The sequence below is a fragment of the Cyprinodon variegatus genome, unplaced genomic scaffold, assembly GCF_000732505.1.
Source record: "Cyprinodon variegatus isolate N-32 unplaced genomic scaffold, C_variegatus-1.0 Scaffold172, whole genome shotgun sequence".
In the NCBI taxonomy this organism is placed as follows: Eukaryota; Metazoa; Chordata; class Actinopteri; order Cyprinodontiformes; family Cyprinodontidae; genus Cyprinodon; species Cyprinodon variegatus.
Window position 1 is genome coordinate 978,898 of NW_015150625.1, and position 26,387 is coordinate 1,005,284.

Sequence of the window (26,387 nt, forward strand, 5' to 3'; positions counted from 1 at the left end):
TATATATATATATATATATATATATATATATATATATATATAAACTAAATCTGACAAAACTGCAAAGTTACTCTGAAAATCGTTTTTTTTTGTTTAAGATTATAAAATATTTTCTCCTTTTCGCCTCCTTAATGTTTGGATCAATATTTTCTCAGAATACCTAAATAGGAACTAATTCTAATAGCATTCCTCCCGACATGGTGCTCCCACCACCATGCTTTAATTATAGGTTGAAAGGGTTGAAAGTCTCATCTTGATTCCTCTAAACATCATTGTTTGTAATTGGATTGAAACATCCCTGTGTTCACCTCAGTGGATGATCGAGCGTTTCTCCAGAATGTATTTAACTAATCCTGCTGCAGTATGAGGTCATGTTGCCTTTGAATCATAGAAGGAAAGCTGTTTATTACGTCAGTGACTGTCTGCTGTTAGTTCCAGGAATTTTTTTTTAATAAAGCAGTAGACAAAGCTGGATACGTTTCTTCCCCTGAGGGAGAAGAGTAATGGTTTGTGGTTTATGAATCTATTGTTGGAAGGAGGCGGGGATAAGGTGTTACGACATAAAACCGTGTCTCCAGTTGAAGTGGGTGTGTTGAAAGACAGAGCTGCCTTGAGTGTCTGAGTAATGATCAAAACTCAGACTCTGAAGTTTCTTGAAGATACTTGCCTCTTCTGTTTTAGTAAAAAAGGCAAGTCTAGATGCCAAACTTTTACTTTTTTATTTTTTTTTTCCAGATCAATACTGATTAACAAGCGGTTTCTCGGTATGTGTACTTGTGCGTTCTCATGTGCTCGTGTACTCGTGAAACATAAGCCTCAGTCCTAATAGTGTTCCAATTCACAAGAACACAAGACAGAGAATGGATAAAGTCCCCGGATATTGCTCTCGCCCCTCCCTCTTTACCCAGCATGCATCAGAGCAGACTTGTTTGTTCTTGAGATTGACAGCTGTCAGCGGCTAGCAAACAGGAAACCTTGGTTTGCATCCCAGCTGGAGGGAATGAGCTGCCAGTGCGGGTCCTCAGGCAAGACCCTTCACGCTAATGCCTGCTTTGTGGAGTGTCGGCCTAGTGGTTTAGGGCATTGCGCTTGGAATCCACAGGTTCTGAGTTAAAGCCCCACTCCCACGGAGTGCCACTCTAGTTGGCTAAGCAAGACCCTTACCCCCCACACTACCTCCCGGGGCGCAGCACAATGGCAGCCTACAACAAATCCCCTGGAGAGAGTTCATTTTGTTGCTCTGTACTTGTGGCTGGGAGTCCCAGCATGTATTAAGTTAAAAGTTTTATTTGGCAAAACATTCATTTAATTTGTGTTTATCTGACTGTGTTAATTATAGTTCCCCCACTGAATGAAAAAAGGAAACTTTTATTACCTAGAGACTATTAATAACAGGAGGAGAAATGCAGCTCCAGACGAGCCGAGCGTGTGGCGACGTCAGGAGTATGCCTTTCTTCCAATTACGGTAACCTACATTTATGCTGCGTGCTCCCGTTCTCCCCAAGTCCATACTTTCCTTTGTTTTTTTAAAGAAGATACTTGGCGAGAACACGCGTACTCGCGTTCTTGTGAATTGAGAAACGGCCTTGGTTTCCTTTAAGGTCTGACTTCTCATGCAGGCTCTAAGATGAAAAAGTAGATTTTCATCAACCAAGCAGACCTCTAACAGTGGGACTTAGACTTGTAGCGATACTTTGGTTTTAAAGGCACAGTACACTTCAATCCAGATAAGCAGATCCAAGCTTCTGCTGTATTTCTGTTCCTCAGAGAACCAAGAAGCTCTGATTTAGTTTGAATGAGAGCCCAGAATAAATAGATCTTGTGATAAACTAGCTGATTGTTCTCTGTTTTTAATACCTACCTTGACTCCTTTGCACATCTCCCTTTTGCCACGGTTCACGTCCCCTTCCTGATCAACACGCTGGCTTTGTTCTACAACTTTGGCAAATCCTGGAAATCCGACCCAGGAATCATTAAGGCATCAGAGGAGCAGAAGAAAAAGGTATCCAGACTTAATTATCTGGGTGTTTACAGTCTACGGTTTGGGGAGGATGAATTACAGCCTTGGCTGTGTGTTTCATGCAGCGTTATGTAACATTTCACATTTTCTGCCCTGCTGCTTTCAGGCCTTTCTGTTCCTCATTATCACTGTGTAATGGAGAGGAGGAGGATTTCTCCCTCTTAGCGGGCCCCTGTGAACGAGGCTTTCTTTCACATACCATGGGGAAATCGTCACCATCGATGTCTTTTTCACTGCCGTGCTAAAAAAAAAAAAAAGCTGCTATTTTTGTTAAATTCAGCCAGGAATGGTCCTGCAAACTAACGGTGACTGGAGGGTTAGAAAAAAAGAAATCCAAGCTTTTTTTTTAAACGGTGAACACACCATACCTTATTGCTACCAAGTAGGATAAAGTTTAAAAATTAAATCAGTGACAGGAAACGTGATTCTTGGGTTCGCATTTTGGTAGTTTAATAGCTACGTTTAATTAATTTACTATATTTTCCAAACTATAAGCTGCTACTTTTTCCCCATGCTTTGAACCATGTGGCTTATACGAAGGTTACGGCTTTCCTGTGGATTTTTCCCACCCACTAGGGGGCCTAAATCAAAGAAGGGGCTGATTTTCATTTGATTCATGCTAGCACCAGGCACAGTGGAGATCATGTTCGGAATTCACACATTTTGTCATTTATTTACAGCAATAAAGCTGTTGAATCAATGAAAAGACTGTGTGCAACTCATGCAGAGCTGAAATAAAGAGCTGAAGCCACGTCTTTCATTAGCTCTTGACTGCAGCAAGCAGACAAGCTAACGGGAGCTAGCATTCCTCTAGCAAAAAAAACAACTCTCTGTTTCGGAAGGAAATTTAATTCCGATTTGGAGTAGAATCTTTAGTCTGTAATGTTTTCAGAAATAATTTCAATCTGATCAGGCCTTAAATCTGATTATTTGTGTCCATATAAACGTAGCTAATGCGTTGGTAAGAGAGAGCAACTCTTTCAGCAGATAACAGGAAGTATGAAAAAAGTTTTCTATCTGCTGATAAACATGCCGGGTTAAAAAATGTTTCTGCAATCTGATCTGCTTCCAGTGAATTTCTGCGTTCTCATAGAGCCACGCACTGAGGCAGCTGTTTTTCCACAAGCTAACAATGCTAACTGCTAATATAAGATAAACTAAGATGTCGTCAGCAAAAGTGATAAGAAATCCTAACCTTTCTTATTTTCTCTGTTCCTTTTTTTCCCTAATGTGTCTTTTTATGTTTTTCTTTCTTTTTTTTTAGACAATTGTGGAGTTAGCCGAAACAGGCAGCTTGGATTTAAGCATATTCTGCAGCACCTGCTTGGTAAACTCCTCCTTTTAACGCTTCAAATCTATGCAGTTTAGAGGAAAAGAAAGCCGAGATCTTCCATGTCTATTTTTTTTTTTTTTCTTCCTCTTCCAGATACGGAAGCCCATCCGGTCCAAACACTGTGCCGTGTGCAACCGCTGCATCGCAAAGTTTGACCACCACTGTCCCTGGGTGGGGAACTGTGTGGGTAAGCATCAGAATTCACCTGTTATTAAACACACAGGTTTAATAACAGTCAAAATTGGGCCACAGTAATGGAGTTTATCTAAGTGTCACCGCAGGAGGGCTTTTGAGAGAATGGAGAAAAAAAACAAGCAAACCTGATTCATTATTGTCTGTAAAAAAAGACAGGAAACCACAGTGGAAGGAAGAAGTTGTTTTTCAAATAACGTGGTCAGGATGATGCTTTTAAAGTGAGGAAACTGTCTGAACAAACTGCAGCTTCTTTGATCTCTGTGATTTTGATCTGTTATCTGTTTTAAAGCGATGCTTCAGATCAAATAAATAAACTTCCTGTATTTCATTGTCAAATATTACCTCAGTAAAAACACCTACCTGCACCTATTATCCACAGTTTATTTCTCTTAACAAGCCTTTTTTTATGGTATACTAAATCTAAACAGTATTTTAATTAATCTAAATAATCTTTTCCACTTTACAGGAAGCGGGAATCACCGCTACTTCATGGGCTATCTCTTCTTTCTGCTCTGTATGATCTGCTGGATGATTTATGGCTGCATCTCCTGTAAGTTTTTAGTATTTATGTCTTTCCCAATATTCCAAATCCCTGATGTTATTAAAGCCCTTAACTCCTGTCTGTCTGGTCCTCTCCACCAGACTGGAGGGTGCACTGTGCCACCAGTTATGCCAAGGATGGTTTCTGGCTCTACCTGACCCAGATTGCCTCATGCTCCCCCTGGATCTTCTGGATGTTCGTCAACAGCATTTTCCACTTCATGTGGGTGGCCGTGCTCATCATGTGTCAGCTCTACCAGGTACAGCTTCAGTGTAGATGAAAGCAGGCCGTCGTGTCTGAAGTGTCTCTAATGGTGGGTTTACTTTTGTTCCCGGCTTGCAGATCGCAGCTCTTGGAATCACCACAAATGAGCGGATGAACGCTCGCAGATACAAGCACTTTAAAGTGACGGCCACGTCCATCGAAAGCCCCTTCAAGTGAGATTTATTCTGTTTTCATTCATCCCCTGAATTAGATACAATTTCAAAAAAAAGGTGTGCCACAAGGCTTTGTTGTTGGCCCAATTTTATTTTAATCTCGTTATTGATGCCAATTCAGTTTTTGTTAGATGTTGGGTGATCCAATCTTCTAAAGCTAACAAGGATATTTAATTGTTCTGTTTTCCCCCATTTAGCCACGGCTGCATCAGAAATCTCATAGATTTCTTTGAGATCCGCTGCTGTGGCCTGATCAGGCCTGTGACTGTGGACTGGACCACGCAGTACACAATAGACTACGACCAGACGTCCGGCTCAGGCTACCAGCTGGTGTAGAGATAGGAAGCGATGGATGAAGAGGAAAAAGAGGGAGGGGCAGCAAAGAGTGGGAAACAAAGCTTTTGGAAGTATTAACCCCTCCCCTCCCCCCTCCATGGTGTTCGTATCTTACGCGATGCTGTTCTCTGCAACGATTTTTTCCTGTTTTTTTTCTGGACCATCTCTCCTTTGCAGAATAAAAGACTTTAAGGGGGGGAAGAATTAAGGGAAGCATGCAGTTATGAGACATCATCATCATCCCTGCCCTTTTTCACTGCTACTACCGCCCCATCTCCTCCCTCCTTGGCCTTTTGGACGGTGTATCGCTGCCAAACACAAGCGGAGGAGAGAGAGACGAGCAGAAAAGAAATTTTAAACGAAAGCTCACCCTTTTGTTTTTCTTTTTTGGTTTAACTAATGATACATTTTTTTTGCAAGGAAGCATTTCAGGAAAGTAAATCGTGAATTTGGGACTTCTAGAGTGGAAAAAAGGGGAATGTCTTTTAAAGTCTTTTGTTTTTGTTGTTTTTTTGCACCGTGCTGTTATGAATTGAGCCGACGAGGACTTGCAGAACTGTTGGAGGAATCCCACTTTTATTTTCTCTCTCTTTTCTCCAACCCCTCTTCTAAAAGAAGCTGGAAGCAGAACTGGGACTCCCTCAGCAGTGACCATGCTGAACATGGCAGATATCCTCCAGACAATGTGATACAGCTCTATTTATTTTAAAATTATTTATAGATAAAATAACTATGTTCTAGCGCCATCATTTATACATTTCACATCATTTTAGCTTTGTAGAATTTTTTTTTTTTTTTTTTACGTATCAAGGAGGAGAGAATTTTAAACAGTTAGTTGAAATAAAAGTGGATAACTATGTAGAAAACTACAGACAGGTACAGTGAGTGTATTTATTAAGCAAAATAGAAGGAAAGAAAAGTTTACAGGAAAGCCTCATTCCAGACATTTCTCTTTTAAAGCTGTAAAGTCTTATTCGTTTTGTCTCTCGTCTGCCTACAACGTTGCACTGATCGTGTTTAGTTCTATGAATATATATATATATAAATATATATTTTATTTGGCCGTAACTGAACAGGAGGTCCAGCAGCTGCGCGGCGACACTTCCATTGTCGCCTCAGAAAACTCTGGACCCCGCGCCGCCGCCGCAGCACCAGGACGGACTCAGATGTAAAGAATGTGCATTTGTACATAAACTGTTTTCTTCTTTATGTCAGTGTTAGTTGAAGGTGCTCCTGGGGGTTTAAGTTTTTACATTTCTTTTGCTCTTGTTGACGTAAACATAAAGGAGAGTCAGATTACTATAATCCATGTTGTATGACTGTAGCTTTTAGTGATGTCCGACGCTGCTGTCTATAGTACCTGGAATCTCTCCACTGCATGTATGACGCCTAGGACAGCGACCACTCCCTCTCCACTTCATAGTGGTCACCATGGTGACAGCCCAGCAAAGCCACATGTCTGTAAATAGTGAATGTTAAGTATTTGCAAATGTTTCTGCATCATGTTCATCCAGTTTTTCTTTCAGATCCTGAGTGTTTAGTGAGGTTTCTCCATCCCAAACAGCTGTGTAATATATTTGAATGTGTCATAATCAAATTTTTTTTCTTTTTTTTTAACGTCCTACATTGCTGGGTTTTGTTATACCACTGGATGTAAAAATTGTAAAGCAGAAAAACCTTTTCTTGTTTTGTTTTTCTAAAAGCGGAAATGTGCTCATGCGATAGTTTTAAGGATCGAGAGAGGTTATATTCTACGGAACGTTTGCATCGCCACGTACTAACCATCAACGCCCTGCAGCAGTTCACACAGGACTCGTATCTTACAATGCCTTTTTTTTCTTTTTTTAACTGAGTGGGCATCAGTGAATGCTGGCAGAGGTCACCACTTTTCAAAAACCCATCTCACGTCACTAGTTCTTCCAGCGGCTGCAGACGTCTACTCTCCACCCCCTCCATCGCTTCACCATGTGGGATAATAGAGAAAAAAAAAAGTCAAATGATAAAGCACATAATCATCTCCAGTGCCTCTCTGCCCACCTTCAGATCCCACTGTAACTCCGCTTCAGATGTAAACATACGGGCATGGTTCAGTTTTAATGGCTTTATTAATAAAATACAGTCAAACGTCAGCGTTTGGTTAATGTTTTTATTTATGACACACTTCAGATTTGAAGAACCTAAAGGAGATGTTTCAGAAAGCAGGATATGGGAGAAAACAGCTAAATGTTCTGGGTTTTTGGTTTCAGGAAGCTAGAAACAAATTGGGTTAATTTACCCTGATCTGTAGGAGGACTCACTGGTTTTCCATTTTCAAAGCAGCGCTTAATTTCAGCCTGCATAGTGATGACATCAGCACACTTTGTTTTTATACAGAGGTGGATTATTTTTATTTGGACTGTTTAGTGGGACGGTTGTAGCTGCAGTCATTTATCAGGCAGAAATATAATCAGGCTTAACTGTAGTGAGTTCATACTTCTACCTGCAGCATATTTGTTTAAATCCTGGATTATCAGTCATATCCCGCACTAAATATAATAGTCCTTTCATTGTTTTTTTGTTTTATTGAAAACTGTCAATATTTTGTTCTAACAACAAAAAGAAAAAAAAGCATCCATCTTGCCTCCATTATGGTCCAGTGACTGGATTTCAAATCTTTTAGAACCTCTTTTTTTTCAGTTTTCTAAAAAGTTTATGGAGTAACTTTTATTCCATAAAAAAAAAAAAAAAAAAACAAACAAAAAAAAAAACCAAGAACATAAAATAAAAAGAATTTGGATTTGATTTGTTTTTCTCAAAATCCTTTTCAAAATTTGAATTTAAAAAAAATAATTTTATAGATCACATTTTCAAAAATGTTTTGTAAACATTTCGATTCCAATTGCACTGTATAGATCGCACATAATCCAAATGCTTGGTCCTGACCAATAAAAAGGTTGCTAATGCTCAGCAGACCAATAGAAATGTTTTCCCTCCTCATTCCAGAGGAAACCCCGCCCCCTTAAGTGAAGAGAACGATCAGGAAAATGTCATTTTAAAGGAAAGCAATTCCTAAAACCAATTTTTTTTTATATTAAAGCTGTAAATAAAAAAAAAATAGAGTAAACAACTAAAGGTTTAATTTCTATACTGCAGTTTATTTTACAAAACATTCTCTGCAACAATAATGGAACAACATTTCCCCCATAAATCAGCTTGTAAAGCAGTTTTAAGAGCTTTAGAGACAGAAAAATGTCTCCCTTTCATGTCGTTGCATTTGTTTTACAAAGCCAGTAAATGCTCTGTAATTAATTTAGTAAAGGTAAAACATATCTAACTTGCATAACTAACCTGCTTTTCACATTTCAACTACATTTGCTGTGTCCTTTTTGAACATGCTGAGTCACACCTACACACATAATGCAGATACTATGAAATTAGTAAATCTTTCTACTTTCTAGTTTTTAATATATTTAGATTTTTTTATCAGCTTTTATTGTCTTTAAACTGTCACAAGTAAAGGTACAAATGAAATGAACTCTCTGCAATTGTGCGACTTATCAGCTGTTCTGAAACCTGTATTACAAATAAGTTAAGCCCACTTTCTGAACGGAGGCGCAGGCAGAAATCTTCCAGCAGGAGATGGATCATCACTGAGCGTGGACCAGAGCGCCGGCTCCCTGGCCGTAACCGAAGCCTTTAGGCCCAAAGTTCTTGGCGTAACAAGCTGCAGAGAAGAATAAAGAATGTTAACATGGATGGAGTGAACAGAGAGCTTTGTGTAATGCTCATGTTTTAAACTATTCTACGTTAGAACAAGGAGACGACAGATATATCTAAGAGGACGGCAGGCAATCTGACGTAAAGCAGCAGAGAGATTCCTGTGTGTTTAACTTAAGCATTATGAGTCATTGTGGGGAGCTGAGAGAGGGGAACCATTGTGGAGGTGGAATGGCAGAGGTTTCTATACAGCACAGATCTGATGTAATCCAGTGAAAAAGAAAGAATCCTTGTCTGACATGACAAAGAGCAACAGCTGCCATCTCTGAGGTTTGTACCTGAATCAGAGCGTTTTAGTGGGCGGAGTCTACAGATAGTGGAACATGTTTTTCTTCTTAGCAAACTGGATTATAATCAGTTTTGTTAGATAAGAATGCTCTGAGAAGCCTTAAGGCATTACGATGGAGACGCATCCTGACTGCTGTTTAAAAGAAATACGTTCTGAGTCGAAAATCAGTTTCTTTACTAAGTTGTTTTACTGTGAACACATTAAATTTTCAAATGTTTACAGTTCCATCGTACCTTTGCAGTAAATTTCGCCGTCCTTCTCCGTCTGAGTCGTCGACTCCAGGCTTTTACCACATTTTGCGCAGCGGAAACAGTTCTTGTGCCACGGCTGTGAGACAAAGCAGTCTGATTTAGTTATGCCTCATTCAAATCAGAAAAATAACAAACTAACTGTAAGAGTGTACAGAAACAGCATTTATACCACTAGAAGGCTTTATTTTGTCAGATCACAACCAAACTTCAGTCTATTAGGATGTTATGGAGGAAACCAAGAACCATCCATGACTTCCTGCTGAAGTCACCATGGTTCTCACTCACTTACAAAAAAATCCAAGCCTTGTTCTGCGGTTTTGAACATGCAGGCATGCCGCACTTCTCAGATTTAAGAAAAAACACATCTTTCCATTTCACAATCACAACTTTTTTTCCATCTTAAAAATCACCTGAAAAATAAAACAATGAATGCATTGAGTTTTTTTTTCCATGTTAGAAAAAGGGAGATTTGTAAGTTATTTGAATAAACTCCAGATGTCGTCAAACACTCTAAACTCCTTCATTAAAAGCCATGAAAGGAAATCTCCCAGCAGCCCCGGGGCTCTTCTCTACGTCTTCATTTACTGTGGAAATTACAGGTTAGGATTTCACCACCGACTGGAAGGCTGGAAAACCATGAACAGCTCTGCTTCTGATCACACCATGGGGGATAAATCTGAGCTTTTAGCATTTTCCTCTGTTTAAATAAAAAAAAAATAAAATAAAATCCTTTCCTGACAATTATCATTTGAGCGTGTTATCAAACGTTTGTCCACTTCCTGTACAGCTGAAAGTGAATAATGTCCTCCCTGTGACCTCCTCTGAATCGGCAGAGCCTCACGAGGACGTCACAAGGCTTTACGCAGGCTGCTGTTGTGATTATAAAATGAAAAGACCGGACCTTCCGGAAAAAACTCCAGGATCATCCTCACCTTAGATCCTCCAAAATAAAAGCTTCATCAGGAGGAACATGTTCCTCACCTTGCCTGCTCCCATGATCTTCTCCGCCGCGTAGACGGAGTCTCCGCATCTCGCACACTTGTCGGAGCCTCCAAACTTCTGGGCGAATTTGGACGGGTTTGGGTTGGTTGTAGGTCTGTGGGTGTGAGTCCTTAAAGCAACAGGGGGGTTGAAACATGTTATTAAAACATATTGAAGCAGAACCTCTCTAAGGAACTCCAAGGAGCAGCAGGATTATACAATGAATCACCTGATAGCTGGGATGGGGTGACCCGCTGGGTGAGTGGGTTTATGCTTTACGTAAAAAAATAAAGTAAACTCATTTTTCCAGCCTCCCTTTCAGCTGACAGGCTGTAATTTTGAAGAGAAGGAGCAAAAGTGTCTCCTTCAGCTACCTTAGCAGAACCGATTCACTCAAACTTGTTTCTATATCCCATCATCGAGCAGTAAGAGGGTTGGAAATAGTTTATTCAGCCATAATAACTGCTTCAGTGGGAGGGTTGGTTTGTTTCAGAGCAGAACTTTAGACCCAGTGGCGTGAACTCTCTGTCAGCAGCCACATCTAATCAGCATCGTTACACATGATGAGCCGCAAAGCATGGGGACCTCACAGCAGCGATGGTCCAATCATGTCCCGCGAGCCGACATTTATGGAAATGTTTCCTATGTTGTGCAGAACACAAAACTGGAGGAAATCGGAGTGGAAAAGTTGCTGCTGCAGTTGAAAAATGCAACAAAAAAGCGTTTCAGAAGGAAAATTAACTGCTCTTTTTTTTATGATTTGGAGTTTTATTCTAAAGAATGAAACCCATAAGAAAACGGTGCCGGAATTCAATTAAATTAAAAAGAAGTATCCAAATACATCGACAATAATGCTGTATTTATAGAATGTTGATACTATGAGTTTTTGCTTTTGATGCATTTAATAATAAAAAAATGACGTTTTTAACCTCATGAAGAACTATCAGAAACCCTAAGACCAAAATAAAGGAACTGCCAACTTACTCCTCTGGTTTGATTCCCAGCCGCTCGCCGCGGTCCATGTTTAGCGTCCCCGCTCCCTGCCCGTAGCCATAGCCTTTAGGTCCGTATTTCTTCCCGTAGCATGACTTGCAGTAGATCTCCTGGTCGTGGATGGCCACTGTGGTGCTGTCTAAACCCTTCCTGCAGACCACTGTGCTCACACAGACATTAGCAGAGTGTTAGCAAGACAAACTTCTAAGCAGAAACAATGAAGCTTATGGTATTAGCATTTATATTTGAAGCTCTGCGATGAACATTCAAAAGTTTTCCTAATCATGAATCTATTCTAATTTTGTCATCTTAAACCATTAATGCCACATTTTATTGTGTTTTAAGAGGTGACATACAGAGACCCATTTCTGCCACTTGATAGTAAAAAAAAAAAAAAGTTGGCACATGTAATGTCATAATTATAAGACTGAAAGGCCTAATTATTAAATACCAAGTCATAATTTAAACTTTCAAAGTCATAATTATGAGACTTGTAAGATTTAAACTCATACTTTTGAGATAGAAAAAGTTATAATTTGACCTTTCAAAGTCACACTTATGGGATAATTCATATCTTATAAACATAACTTTAGATATAATTATCACTTTGTATTAGGGCTGGGCAATATGGCTTAGAAAGAAAGGAAACTCCAACTTTTTCCCTATAAAATCAACTTAAATTTTATAATAAAAACAATACATGAGAAATATTGTTTTCAAAATCTAGCTTTGATTTCATCATCCCCTCTTTGAGGTAATCTTAATATAAAGGGCAACAAAATTCAGGCATAAGAAACAATGAAAATCTAACAAACTGATTATTTACAGTATCTCACTATAATGACTTTATATTTCCTAATTATGAGTCAAAATAATGACATGATGTGCCATTTTTTGTGTGTGGAGGAAACGGTAAAAATGGTCTTCCATACAAAGACCAACAGAAAGGGCTGCATTATGATTTCAAAGGGGTTTTTGTAAAAACATTTTGTTTAATTGAAATTTTTAGGACCGTATACCTCTAAATGAAAGTGGATAAATCCCCTTCAGATCTCCTACTAACATAAAAATCTATACATTTTCCTCTTTCCGTCTAGTGCAGTTATATCATCAGTTTTATGTTCAGGACTTTGGGCAATAAACAACCAGAGAACGAATGAGAACAGAGAGTCATATGAGGGCCCCTCATCCACAGTGAGCTTTATCTGGACAAATAACGATGTCATTCATGAAGCAATCTCCAACTAAGGAACAAAGACCTCCATAGACCTTTTACTCACCTCACATAAACACATAAGTTCAGAAAAAAAACTATTCTAAGATAAGCTTAGAAATGAAAACTTATTGAGGAGGTTTTAGGTTTTTATGCTTCTCTACAGATAAATGTGATGAGAGCCGTTCAACAAAAGGCACCAGGAAGTCTGTAACCTGAGCGTGGTGAATAAAAATTCCCCTCTTTGATGAAGAGGTGAAAGCGAGATCAGCTCCCATGACCTTTCATGGCCGTGAAGCTGGAACCAGTCAGATGCATCACGTCCCATAACCCAGATAAACAAATGTAAGCAGTTAATGGATTTCCATAACGACGACCGCCTCCTGATCCAACTCTACCATCCACCGAGACGTCCTTCAGTTCAACATTTATGCTTGAATTAACCTGTGACTCAATAAAAGAACTAAATAAAGAAAAAAAATGTTTTTTTTTCACAAGTTTTTGGGCAGATAAGCCTCTTAGTGCAGCTTTGTGATCAATGGAGCATAGAGTTTTCTTCCAGGATGTAATCTGTACTTACTGCAGAGGAAACAGCATTTGTGGAAACTCTTCCCGTCACACTGCACCTCCTCTGCATGGTACACCGTCCCGCTGCACGCTGAGCACTTGTTTCCTCCTCCCCAGTTTGGCATTGTTTCTATGTCTATGAATGCCCTGCAACAAAAAGGACTCTGCATTCAGACACTGAAATGTTTACAACCTGATACTTTTCTTTTCTCCCCCTCCCCTCATAAAGCGTGCAGTTACAACACCAACAATCCACGGGGCTGAAGCACAAACCGTTAATCATAGCCACATCTGCCACACAGAGAGAAAACAAAAACAAAGCTGTGCAAACAAGCTCGACCCAAACAGGAGGGCAGACTAATACCCGGAGGAATGTTTGCAGGGCGCCATGCCTGAGGCTGCAGCACCGGGATCAGTGCAGGAACAGCAGCAGGTTAGAAAGGGAGGCCAAGATGGTAGCCGACGCTTTCAAACATCTACAGGTCTGATACCAGAATGCTAGGGTTTCATTACTTTAGATTTCAAAGTAAAACCCTTTTTTATTAGAAAGGAGATAAAGACTACAGAGCTGCTTCCTATTATTCAGAATAAACCTCCCAAATTTAAAGTGAAAAGTTTCAGATTACATCCCCAAGTCAGCTTGTTTTTAAATTAGAAACCCAAAATCACAGTATTGGTTTGCACATATATCCAGATTTGAAAATGATTAATATATTTTTTGAAAAAATATCAGACCAGACAATATATTTTGTTACTTTTATGCCTGAAAGGAGAACATTTTCCGGGTTATTTCTTATTTTTATCTACACCTGTTTGAGTCAGAGAAGCCTGTTTATGAAAGGAAAGGAAAAACAGACAAATATATATGCATGACCATTTAATTTGAAAATAATGAGAAATTATAGTTACTGTATAAAAAAATCGATAGCAATGGTTGGATTTTCTCCTGCTAAAATAAAAATAGTAGTGATTATTTAGTTGACCCTGAACATATAACTCTAATCTAATCCCATGTTTGTTTGTTTTTCCCCCTAGGATGTGTAATAAGGTTATTTAAAACTGCTGGGTGTAACTTCTGTCATTTTCCATTTGAATCCCCTTTAAAACCTAATTTTTAATCTCCTTTCTTAAGTAAATTCTGCAGCGACGTCAAAGACTTTTAATCTCTGCAAATGACAAATATTCCACTGTTTTCAATAATCACATTGTGCGGCATGTTGACAGTAATCAAATATCTGACAAGGTAAATATTTTTATTTGCAGGCTTTAAAAAATCTCTCTCCTTTGTTTTGATAATTTGTTGAATAGTTTCAAAGTGTAATAATCCTCACGGAGTCTGCTTAAATCTGCAAGAAGAAATATTCTCAACATGTCTTAATTTTATTTTAGATGTTCTGAAGTGCGGTACTATTGTCCTTGTAAATGGAATCCTTTTTTAGCTTGTTCTCAGTTGTGGTTGAGATGATGCAGAATAAATGTAATAAAATGACACATGCCATTTATTCTTAGGCATGCCTTTGTTACTGCTGTCCAAAAAACATCTATTATTTTTTAGAAGAATAAAAACAACTTTGAGTTTTAGTCACACTATTTTCATATTTCAGAAACTAGAAGGTGTTTTAAAGCTGTTAAATGATGTATCACACCTGTGCTTTGGGCTTACAGTTAATCAGTTATTTGCTTTTCCATTTGGGTATGCAAAACAGGCCAGGATTACTTTAAATAAGGTGGGTTTTAAGAAGTTATTTCAAAGTTTTTGTAACCCTGCAATATTTTGTAAAGTATGTTTTGATTTATACACGAATAAAAACAAAAAAAAAGTTATTTAAAACTCCCTTTTCCCTTAACAAGAAGGTGTACCTTTAATTGAAACCAATATAAATAAGTTTTTTATTTAAATAAAACAGGTTGGTCAAGATTACTGGAAACAGGTTGGAAACTTCTTGTTGAAACATTATTATCTATAACTTTAAGAGAGGAAACGTTTGAAAGCATCACATTAAGCTCCTTGTTTTAAATGCTGTTTTTATTTTAAAACATTGTCTTATTTTCACAAGAATAAGTTTGTATTTCAAGAAGTTAGTAAAGTCAAATTAAAGTAACAAACTTACGGACCGATAGAGGAGCAGTCCTTGTGCTGAAATCTGCTGTAACCTTCAATCCAGACGCTTCCAGACTAAATGCCACATATTCCACATATCTGCAGTTTCACCGGGAGGAGGAGCCTAAGAGACGAAGACGTCAGAGCTGACGTAGAAAGCGGAAACATGATATCGTGTGCAGACAGTAAACACAAAATAAAGGAATATTAACAATTAAGCACCTATTTTTTTTAATGTAAATTTTAACAGGTATTCTGGAAAGAAGTTGAGGTTTACTTCATATCGCACTCCAACACACCAATTAAATTACAAGCCAAAGATATTATCTTACACTATACAAATAATGATAGGAAAATGCAACTCTTGGTTAACTTGATTATTCTAATTGCAAAATTCCAAATACACAAAACCAATTTTTCCAGAGGTCGACCCTTTTCCCTGTGTTTGAAAATGATTAAAAAAAAAAAAATTCTTCAATTGTATGCAAAGAATCAACAATAAAAAATGTATACACACTGTTAACGTAATTCAGGAAATATTTGGAGAAATGTAATATATCTTTCCTGTTTTTGTTTTTTGTTTAATTCTCTATCTATTTAAGTTAAAGTATATTATATCTTAATCACAATTGTACTCCATCATTGAACACTTATTTTGGAGATACTGTTCTATATCTTGTGATATTTTTTGTCAATGTTTTGTAATCTGCAACGTTTAAATAAAGTTTTGGATTGAAAACAAATGGAGGATCAAAAAAAAACATTAAAAAAAATAAAATAAAGGAATATTTACCAGAGCAATACAATATTTCCTGTTAAAGAAATACTCAAAAGATTTAAGATAAACATTGATGATTAATTTGCATTTTGCCAATTCAACAAAAAATTATTTATGTCTTTTTTTTCACTTTTTACATACTCAGACATATAAGGTTTTATTTCTGCTAAACTGGATACTAATATCCAGATTGCTTTTTTAAATACATTAGTATACCTTATATCTAACTGATTTTCAAAATATGTTCTTTATTTTGTTTCACTGTTGATAATATTTGGTACATTTAATCTATAACGCCTGAATATTCTCTTTTTTGTGAAGTTTAACGGCGGCTGGCAGACAATTTGAAAGTGCATTACCGCCACCTAGTGGCATGGATTGTGGAACAAACTGACAGGATATTAACCAATGAATTTATTTTACTTTACATCTATAATATATTAAACCCAATATCATCTATCTTTATCTAATCTAATAACTGTTTATTATTAATGATATCCTAAACTTTTGTGTTCCAGATGCTCCTGTTCTTCCCTACATCTCCAACCTTGTAACTTTGTTTTTCCAACTAAGTCTTAAAAACTTTCAGCTCCTCTGGCGCTGATCTTATGCATGGCTTGGTCTGTGCAGTTAATGAGATACGCTATGAATAGAATTAGTTTCTCTACCATTGAAGTGAAATTATCTTCACTTTCTTCTTTATTTTGCTTTAACTTTTATTTCTAATTTCTCCTGTCCTATGTCCTTAAACTCTCTTCACTCTTTCTGCATAGCTTATATTTTTTGTTGTTTTATTTCCACTGCTTTCTTTCTCACCTCGCATCACCCATAGATAACTCTGTGCTGGCCTCTACAGTTGCAGCACCTTTCTTCAGTTTCTTCCCTGAATCCTCGGTTCTGTGTTCTTCTCCTCATTTTGAACATCTTTGCTTTCCTCTACAAACTGCTGCCATATGTCCATAGCTCTGACACCTAGCACCTGAGTGGAGGTGGAATGAACGACCTAACTGGGAAACTCATGAAATATATGTTGACCCTTTCTGGTAGAACTGACTCTAAACTCTATCAGAAGTGACATGCTTGCCACCCCTTCCCCTTGTATGTTTTCATACAGTTTACCTGATCCAAATCCTCATTTATTGGTATTCCTTTCATTACTCTTTTCACAGTTTTATTCTCTCCTATGACTTTTATATCAATGACCTCTCTTTTTCCTAGGTCCTCAACATCCAAAATGTTTTTTTGTTCCTCATTATTGCAAATTACTAACAAGTTTCCTTCTCTCAACTCCTTCACTAATAGTCCAATTTAATATTTTATTCTCTGGAAATCAAAACGAGGCTCAAATGACTTTATCTTTAGCACTGAATCTACATATTTTTATTTCTTCTCTGAAAAACCTTCCGTTGCACAACTGTTTCTTCATCTGGGCTGCTTTTTTTTTTCTTCTAATTTCCGTTTATTTATTTTTTTGATTCTCAAACCCCCTTTCTCTCCTTTATTTTCCTCGATCTCTCTCTTTCCCATTTGAAACTGTTGTACAGCCTTCCTCGTCATGGTTTACCTGACTTGCCTTAAGGCAAAAAAAAATAATAATAATAAAAATCGAAATGTTTTTTATAAACGACTCAAACACCATCTCTCCATTGGCTCTCCTTCTCGGGCCACGCCCCTCTCCATCTTGTCTCACCCAGCACACCTGGATCTGAAGGCCCAATCCCCTTATGTATCTCAGCATGGTAGGCATGGTAACAGGCCTCATTTGATTCAGGTGTGTTTAATATGGTGAGCTTCAAAAAGTTGCAGGATAGTAGCCCTTGAAGACTGAACGTGAGCATCCCTATTAGAAAGGACCTGCACCTTATTTGATATTGTGAAATAACTTAATTGTTTTTTTTAACCTTCCTGCTTTTTCTTTTTATCATATTTTTTAATATAGCTTGTTGAAATACGTTAATGCACATTGTATATCTATATTTATGGTTTTAACGTTATATCGTTTGCAAATAATACTTATAGAGAATAAAATCCCCAAATTATAAATATACTTTAAATGTAACAATTTAAAAAGTTTTTCTTGTCTAAAATAGTGGTCTTCGACGGTGGAGTTGTGACCCCTAGTGGGTCCATTGAGGTACTACAACTGGGTGGTGATTTTTATCCCTTCTATAGGGGATTCAAACCTGGAACCTTCTTGCTGTAAGGCAACAGTGCTAACTTTTTTCCCTATGCAACATGTTGATACTAGCATTATATTAACATTCTTAAGTACATTAATACTCCCTTTTATGTCAGGCCTAGAATTAGTTTTGTTTTATATTTGTGAATTTTGAATGGCTTGAGGAGCGATTTATGTGCTTCACTATACCCAGAATTGATTTGATATAGATTCCTAACATTTTGAATTTTCTTTCTTTTTTTTTTATCTGGTCCGATGTTGAAATGGATTGCTGGAATTGAAATAATTTTTTCATCCAGCCATCCATTTACTGACACACTCATGTCTGCCAGGGTTACAAGGGTTGCTGGTGCCTCTCTTCAGCTGTCTATGGGCAAGGGGCAGGATAGGTGAAGGGTTGCCAGTCTATCACATGGCAACACAGAGACAAACACACACTCACACCTAAGGAGAATTTAGAGAAACCAATTAACCTACCAGTCATGGTTTTAGACTGAGCCAGAGTACCCGGAGAAAACCCACGCACACACAGGGAGAACATGCAAACTCCATGCAGAGGGACCTCAGGCCGGGAATCAAACCCAGAACCTTCCTGCTGCAAGGCAACAGTGCTACCCACTGCTCTGGATTCAAACTTAAAGATATAAAATTGTAATTCTTTGTGAAGAATCAACAATCATGGAGTAGAATGTACTCCAATATGGCATATTTGAATTAACTAAAAAAATTGGGTGTAGAACTTTATTTAACTACCTTGAGTTAATGTGTTGCAGTGTTACCTTTTGCTGCGATAACAGCTGCAAGTCACAGGGTGCATGTCTCTATCAGTTTTGCACATCGACTATAATTTTTGCCCATTCTTCCTGCAAACAGCTGGAACTCAGTGAGGATGGATGGAGAGCGTTTGTAAAAAGCAGATTTCAGTTCTTCAAACCGATTCTTGTTTAAATTCAGGTCTGGACTGGGCCATTCTAACACCTGAATATGTTAATCTGTAAACTGTTCTATTGTAGATTTTGCTTTGTTTTTTTGGTCATTTTCTTGTTGGAAGATAATTCTCCATCCCAGTCTCTGGTCTTTTGCAGACTCCAGGTTTTCTCCCAGAATGGTCCAGTTTTTTACTCTATATTTTATAAATGGCTCCAGAGATGTGTTGGCAGGGTATTAGAATCCCCTCCCAAAAAAACAAACACACATTAAAAAAAAGAATTTTATTCAAATGAAAATTATGAACGAAACAGCGGGTCTACAGAGAGAAGCAAGACACAGGAACACTTTTAAATGGCAACCAAGGATTTCTAGAATGTGATGTAAACCTGTAAACGAAAAAAAAAAAAAAAAAAAACTACGCATGACACTACTGGTCAGTAAGCCGGCAGGAAAAAGCAGATTTCTGAGAGCGGAATTGTTCTCCAGATAAACCTGAGCAAAGAAGACGTCCTCATCTCAGCTGATTCCATCCAGCACAGGTAAAAAAAACAACAAAAAAACTTTTACAGTACTCTGATATAAATAGATTTAATTCCATTCTAGTATTCAAGTACCTTAAAGCGTCATCATTTGACACCTCAGTATCAGTGCTGTGGTTTTACCCTGCAGCCTTGGACATAAAATAAGTAACATCTTCCTCCTGAAGAGGAAAACCGACTGTTCAGATACTTGAAGGGTTGTAAACATTTTAAGGCTTTAGTGATTTTTTTAACCCTCTCTCCTACTATCCTATCACACTTTCATGACGTAACAAAACAAGTAAGAGCACCAGAAAGATCACTTTTTTTTGTACAATGATGTTTAGTGCTACAAGAAAGCTAAATGTCCCACCACAGCTCCTGTAATTGACATATATTAGCTAAAATATAAATAGTACCGTAATTGAGCTTTAATACATAAAATAACAGGAATTAGGTAGCTCGATCACATCTGGGAGGGAAAATTAAGGCTAAAATTTCAATAAAAAAAGAAAAAAAAAATATATATATATATATATATATATATATGGCAGCTACTGGCTCTCACCACAAGAGGGCACTGGTAAATTGGCAACACTGGTTGACGAATTTATGGTGAAATGGTCGTGGAGATTAACAAGGCACATTCGATCTGCTAACAGAAACGTCTTCAGAGTGGTAAAATAAAAACAAACATTTTTCTTTTAAAATAAGGATCATCTTATTTTAACTCTGCTTCTCATCAGGGAGCAGCAGCGTGGCCGATGTCCAGTCTCCTCTGGGCGGAGCCTCTTTTTCGAGCAGCTGGCGCCGTCCTAACTACACTTCCCAGAGTCCCCGGCGTCTGGAAGAAGGCTTTGGAAGAGGAAGATGTGGTTTCCTTAGGAGTATGTGGCGTCTGTGAAGAAAGAGCAGAAAAAAAAGACGATTAACCCTAGAAATGCACTATTCTAACAGTGAAGCACGGCGGTGGCAGCCTCATTATATGGGGTAAGTCAATATAGAAAGAAAGAGAGGCAGTGGGTCCTTACTGAGGGTTCTGGTGTGTAAACACTGACGTTCTCTCTGGGTCCTGAAGGAGAACGAGGTGTCCCTGCTGACAGGAGGGGCCTGCCCTGGTCGGGGGCGACTGGTGATAGGAGGTGTGTTTCTGATGCCTCTGTTACTCCGCGAGGCGCCGCCCCCACCATAAAGGCAGCTGGTGACATCATAGTGGACATGGTGAAGCTCAGATTGTCAGAGGTTTGCTGCTGCTGCTGTACGCTGCCGGCGATTAGGGGGTAGTGGGAGACAGATGGCAACAGGACGTAGGGCAGGGCCATGGTGGGGACGCCGCCGGGGGGGAGGGACATGCCGGCTGGTGGCTGTCCGGCCGGGATGAGGAAGTTAAAGTTGTTCAAACCTTAAGAGGAAACAAGAGGAAAGTTGTTTATATCTTATTTTATTTTTCTGTTTGTTTTCATGCTTAAAGCACAAACCTGCACTGTTGGGGACATAGAGGTAGTGTGACGGCTGGGAGTGGCTCTCTATGGCCCCCTGCTGGACAGCGTGGCATAATGATGCAGCAAAGTCTGCTGCTTCTCTTTCAGACTGAGCTCCAATCTGGAACGGGAACAAAAACCGGGATTTTTAGCCCAAAACTCTGATGTTTTTTTTAGATTTAAAAGCTGACAAAAAGCAGAAGCCTTGATATAAACGTAAATTTACCTTTTCAGACTCCTCTGCACCGGATTTCCTTTTCTTTAGCACCATCGCCTCCTCTTCCCATTCACTTTCCTCCCTTTTCCGTTTCGCCTCTTCCTCTGAAGCCAATCTGGCTGACCTCTGACCTCCAGGTGAATATTCCTGCTGCGCTGGCGCCTTGTAGAGCATGACGACGGACGGCTGGGAGAGGCTGGGCAGGTAGGCCAGGCAGTGCGGGGAGGGGGTGAGGTGGGGCAGGGGGCCACTGCTGCTCGGAGGGAGGTGGGTGTACAGCGGCACGCTGAGACATCCGCTGAACGGAAACAAAACACAGTTAGGATTTTCTCTTTGAATTGCTGTTTTCAGCTGGTTCAATGAAAAACATTGCAAACTCACTCCATGCTGCTTCCACACGCCGGGCCGTCGCTCACGGTCTTTCTTGTGTAATCCAAAGGCTGATTCTGGATGCCTGCTGTGTGCAAAATAGGACGTTTTATCGGCCGGACTGAACTATCAACAGCACTAAAAGCCAACATCAACTCCAGATTCCTACCTGGTAGGTGGCGTCGCGGGCTGCTGGGTGCAGAGCTAACCTGCCGCTGCACGCTAACCGTCGTTGGTGTGATGCTAAAGGAGGAATGACTCGCCATCTTTGCTTTCCTGAAGTCCTCGTTCACCGCGCCGTCAATTCTAACGCCATCTGAAGCACTTCCTGCAAAAATTTTTTAATGAGGCAGAGTTTTTGAGATGCACTTTATTTGATTAAGCTTTAATTGGAAGAATATTTGAATCACAGAATGTAAGCTTTGCTGCAAACATGTTAGTGTTTAGCGCAGTTAGCGTCACTGAAACATGTCGTTTTGTTTGCGTTTCCTTTGAAATGTTGAGCCATGTTAGATCTATGTCCATCATGCTCCAGGACAGAAAGAGGTTGAAGGTTAAAAAAGGGAGAGAGAGACTGCTGTATTTTTTTATTGAGCCTTCCTGTTAGCTCTGTTTAACCTTGCTCTCTCTCAAAACCTGAAGGAACCGCAGACTTCTTCAAACATCGATTTAAAGCTTTTAAGGAAAGTGTCAGTATAGCAGTATCAGTTGTAGATCTTTTGACTTATCAAGTTTAAAATAAGCGACTTAAACTTTTTTTCCCAAGCTTTTTTTCTGAGCTGCTCTTCTGTTCTTACCTAAACTTCCAGGGCTGCTGAATTTCACAGGGCCCAGCCACTTGAAGGCCGGCTTCCTGGCTCTCTCTTCTTTCACATGAACCTTCCTGATGAGCTCCAGGCTGGTCAGCACGTTGGCGATGTCATACAGGCGGCGTACCTTTGCTAAACAGACCAATAAATGGGTTAAAAAACAAAAAAATAAAAAGCTGCATAATAGAAATTGAAAAGAGGGAATATTGTTCAATTATTGTGGCAAGCAATTAACAAATGTAGTAAATGGACATTTTTTAAAGAAAATTCTTTGCAAGGAGCGTTTCTGTTTACTTTGAATTGTTTTCCATATTTTATTTTTTCAAATGGTTTTTTTGTTCTTTTATTTTCTCAAAAGATTTTATTACAATTTCAAGTCTCATTTTAATACATTTATAAATTTCATTCTTTTCCAATTTTAGTTTTTTTTGTTTTAGCACTCCCTCTTGACCAATGAAAATGTCACTAATGTCCAGCAGACCAATAGAAATGAGTCCTCACCCCTCCCTCCAGAGTAAAGCCCACCCACAAGAGAATCTGATCTGCAAAACGCAACTTGAAGAGAACAGGTTTCCTAAAACTTAATCTTAAAAACTGAAATTTTAAACAAAAAATATAATAAAAATAATGCAAAATATGAAAAATAAATCTAAAAGATTTTGAGAAAAGACTCAAATTACCGCAAATTTTCATTTCTGAATTCCATTTTTCTCATGTTTCCTTTAAAAAAACCCGTTCTTTTCCAGATAATGGAATAAAATTCCCCCCATAAACCTGGAGCTGCAGCATCTTCTGTGTATAAATCTGCTGGCTCTTACTTTTGTATTTGCTGTGGCTCGAGGAGTCCCGGCCCTCCTCGATGAGGACCTTTGCTGCCGCGTCCAAAGTTACGGTTTGAGTTTTGGACACCAGGAAAAGCATGACGAACTTCTGGCTCATGATGCGCAGAGATTTATCCTTCCTGTTTCCCCCAGCTGCAAAACGAGCATATTTAAGTAATTAGGTACCAGAACTGCTTGGTTATCAGAAAAAGGTAGAATTTTTTTTTTTTTTTTTACCGTTCCCTGAGTCTCCCTCCCCTCCGTCTTCCTCCCGGCTGTGCTCGGTCCTCCTGGCCTCGGCCCGCAGATCCATCTGAAGGTGGTAACCCTGCTCCCGGCCCCTCCGCTGCAGCTCCTGCAGCGTGGCATCCAGCCGCTGGCGGCCGTACCAGGTGTAGCTATTCTTGGCGTTCCGGCCAACGATGCTCAGAGACTCCAGCACGTTGACGATGTCGTAGATACGCCGACGCTCCACTCCTGACAGGCAAAACAAAATAAATTAAACTGAGTCTGGTTTAAAAAGCTAAAGCTGCTCTTCTGATACTTTTTTTTTTGTATTTACCCAGATTAGTTGCGACCTCGTCCAGTGAGATCCAAATGGTGCTGTGAGCTGGTGGGTAATCAGGGTAAAGGGCCAGGAACTTCTGGCAAAGTAAACCCAGGCTCTTCTCCTTCCTGCTCGGCTTCTTATCCGCATCTTCCTCTTCAAAAGCCGCGTCACACTAAACAAGGGAAAGCAAGTTTAAGTTTTTTAAGTTTATATAACATGTTAATAAAGCATTAAAGCAAGAAGTTTTACCTGAGCAGAGTCCTCTGTTTCTACATCCTCCTGCGGAGCTTGTGAGCCCTCCGCCTTGTCTTTGTCGTTCTCTATAGGTCTGAACAGCACTTTCTTCATCTCCCTGTCTCTGATGTCTGGGCTGGCCGCGCTGATGAGCACCTTCAGGTTGGCCGTGGGCGACCACGGCTCGGCCAGGAGCGCTGACTTGATGGGAGTGACGTGGGCAAAATCGGAGGCGGAGCTCCTCCTGTTCACAAGGAAAACTGGAACGCTGGAGTCTGTTGGTTTCCTCCTTTCCAGACAGACATTTTCCTGTGATAGACAAAGAAAAATGCTGATTCAGACTATAAAGTAGTTAAAATGGAAATAAAATGTCTAATCAAACACACTTTTGGATGCAAGATTGTCAATTTATGCTATTAAAAAAATCCTATGCAACTCCACCTTTTGTTCGCTGTGAGCTCCGTCTTCTTCCGGCTCCTTTGAGAAACTTTTTTCCAGACTTGTGAGGTCTTTCAATGCCAGGCATTCCACCTCCATTAGTAACCTGCAAAAAAGTAACGTTTAATCACCAAAATCTCAGCAGATGAACTAAATCTCAATTTAAATATAGCTTATTACATACACAACATGCTATAGTATGTTTGTTGGTTTTTCTTTCTATACTTTTTTAATAAAAACTTACTGGACATAAGAATTTATCTAAAGCATACCCCGTAAAATCAACTAAATATAACAAATAAAAAAGCAGATTTTGGATCTTTACTTTTCACAATGAAAGCATGAATGAATGTCAAACCTTAAAAAGGTATGTTGCAACATGCTGCAACTCTAACCTCATTTCATATGCATGTTAGTTGCATTGGATAGTAGCAGATTTAATATGCAATAAATCCCAAATTTAGCTGTCAGTCCCACATGTTGCAAATCCAACTGTTTTCTCTTTTGTAAACTAGAATCCATTCATTTCAGCTGAGAAAAATAAATAAAATCTAAGCAAAGAGAGCATCATCCTGTGATGTCATCAACACAACTGCACTGAAACCAGAAGTACGACTTTTTAAAACTTTGTATTTTACAAACTTACACAAACTACAAGCCGAATTTATTTTATAGTATTTCCTAATCAGGGCACAGTGGTTTGGTGAAAAAAGAAACAAACGCGGAAGAGTATCTTTTAAAGTTTTAGACCATTCAGAGGAATTTGGCGCAAACATCTGGTAACTAGCAGGCTAACCACGAGCTAATTCGCTCCTTTACTAACATATTTTACATTTAACCTACTGGGTTATAACCTGTGCTGCAAGATGGAAAATGTATGCTTTATAGCCCTGTAATAAATCAAAGTTTTATCCAAGTTGAAACGTATATTTTATCTATAACCTTAACAGGCTGAAAGGTCAGTTCGATTTGCCTAAAGCTGCATCAGCTCTTAATTAGCCATACAATGCATTATATTATGACACATCGATCATTTAACATTTATTATATTCTTAATCCGCTACTTGTCTGAGGGGAGAGGTCAGTGGAACAGCATAGCGTTACACGGATCTTAAGAAACAATTGGAAGAAAAGCAAAATTATTCACCTTCTATGAGTGACCGTTGAAATGAATGAAATATTCCGATGTGGTTCACGGTCCTGTCATCGGTTTAGCGTCTCCAGCCGAACATAGCCGCTTCTTTTCCCTCTATAAAAATAGCGGGCAACTCTGGACCGCTAAAGTACGTCCTATGCGTGTCATCCAGCGGGCGGACACCATGTACTGTCCTGGGGAAACTTCAGTTCACCAACACCCGCTAAAGCTTGCTTTCTGGCGCTCTGAGGCAGCTGGATCATTCCAGCCAATTGGAACGCGAGTTGGAGACGTTCGTCACGGAGCTCCAGCCAATCAACAGCGTAGCGTCTTCAGTTTCCTTGGGAATGAGAGAGCGGAAAGCCACGCCTCCGCTCGAAGTGGCGGGGCAGCCGGCGCGCTGATTTCAAGATAGATATCGCAAATACTGAGGTCTCACTCCGAACATTTTTTTTTTTTCGCAAGACTGGATTAATAACAAGGCTATTCGATGCCTTTATTATTATTATATATTTTAGTACATTAATATTGTGATTGTAGAGATTATAAATTTCAAATTAGGCTACTAACTAGGTTGCAGACCCCTGTAATAGATATACTTACCACTGTAATTATATCTCCAAGAAGGTAAAGTTAAAAGTGAAACATTGAATTATAAGTTTAAGTAAAAATAATAATAATAATAATACATTTTATTTCAAAGACTGGACACTCAAGGTCACCGTACAAAAATAAAGAATGAAACTATAAAGGTAAAGAATTGAATTGCTCCCAGAAACTAATCTATTATGGTTTCTGTTGCAGCACATGGAACTAATTCAGTTATGATGATAGATAGATAGATAGATAGATAGATAGATAGATAGATAGATAGATAGATAGATAGATAGATAGATAGATAGATAGATAGATAGA

The 26,387-nt window shown here is 38.9% G+C and overlaps 3 protein-coding genes across 5 annotated transcripts in view; 1 reads left to right on the top strand and 2 right to left on the bottom strand.

The window, feature by feature from the left end:
* The window catches only part of zdhhc17 (zinc finger, DHHC-type containing 17), a 31,114-nt gene extending 23,955 nt beyond the window's left edge, over positions 1 to 7,159 (top strand). The window contains exons 11-17 of the mRNA XM_015378448.1: positions 1,878 to 2,002; positions 3,285 to 3,347; positions 3,447 to 3,540; positions 4,015 to 4,098; positions 4,191 to 4,348; positions 4,432 to 4,526; positions 4,724 to 7,159. Coding sequence (XP_015233934.1) covers positions 1,878 to 2,002; positions 3,285 to 3,347; positions 3,447 to 3,540; positions 4,015 to 4,098; positions 4,191 to 4,348; positions 4,432 to 4,526; positions 4,724 to 4,862 — 758 coding nt within the window. The 3' untranslated portion in view covers positions 4,863 to 7,159. The remainder of the gene's footprint in view (positions 1 to 1,877; positions 2,003 to 3,284; positions 3,348 to 3,446; positions 3,541 to 4,014; positions 4,099 to 4,190; positions 4,349 to 4,431; positions 4,527 to 4,723) is intronic.
* A 1,096-nt stretch (positions 7,160 to 8,255) lies between these two features.
* Positions 8,256 to 15,125, bottom strand: LOC107087065 (cysteine and glycine-rich protein 2). Of its 2 annotated transcripts, none has more exons than XM_015378417.1 (6): positions 15,028 to 15,125; positions 12,926 to 13,059; positions 11,124 to 11,292; positions 10,140 to 10,269; positions 9,141 to 9,234; positions 8,256 to 8,565 (listed from the first exon to the last, which is right to left on the bottom strand). In XM_015378417.1, the coding sequence occupies exons 2-6, from the start codon at positions 13,035 to 13,037 to the stop codon at positions 8,489 to 8,491; spliced, it is 582 nt and encodes a 193-aa protein (XP_015233903.1). In that variant the 5' UTR covers positions 13,038 to 13,059; positions 15,028 to 15,125; the 3' UTR covers positions 8,256 to 8,488. The 2 variants fall into 2 exon arrangements, with proteins under 2 accessions (XP_015233903.1, XP_015233904.1); XM_015378418.1 differs by having other exon boundaries at positions 15,024 to 15,044.
* A 4,823-nt stretch (positions 15,126 to 19,948) lies between these two features.
* e2f7 (E2F transcription factor 7) lies at positions 19,949 to 25,683 on the bottom strand. 2 transcript variants are annotated; one of them, XM_015378420.1, is made up of 13 exons: positions 25,485 to 25,683; positions 24,341 to 24,443; positions 23,915 to 24,208; positions 23,678 to 23,837; positions 23,353 to 23,592; positions 23,113 to 23,268; positions 22,283 to 22,426; positions 21,655 to 21,813; positions 21,498 to 21,570; positions 21,126 to 21,414; positions 20,897 to 21,020; positions 20,450 to 20,820; positions 19,949 to 20,316 (listed from the first exon to the last, which is right to left on the bottom strand). In XM_015378420.1, exons 2-13 carry the CDS (start codon positions 24,434 to 24,436, stop codon positions 20,161 to 20,163), a joined length of 2,262 nt encoding a protein of 753 aa, XP_015233906.1. In that variant the 5' UTR covers positions 24,437 to 24,443; positions 25,485 to 25,683; the 3' UTR covers positions 19,949 to 20,160. The 2 variants fall into 2 exon arrangements, with proteins under 2 accessions (XP_015233906.1, XP_015233905.1); XM_015378419.1 differs by having other exon boundaries at positions 21,498 to 21,573.
* Positions 25,684 to 26,387: the final 704 nt, after the last annotated feature.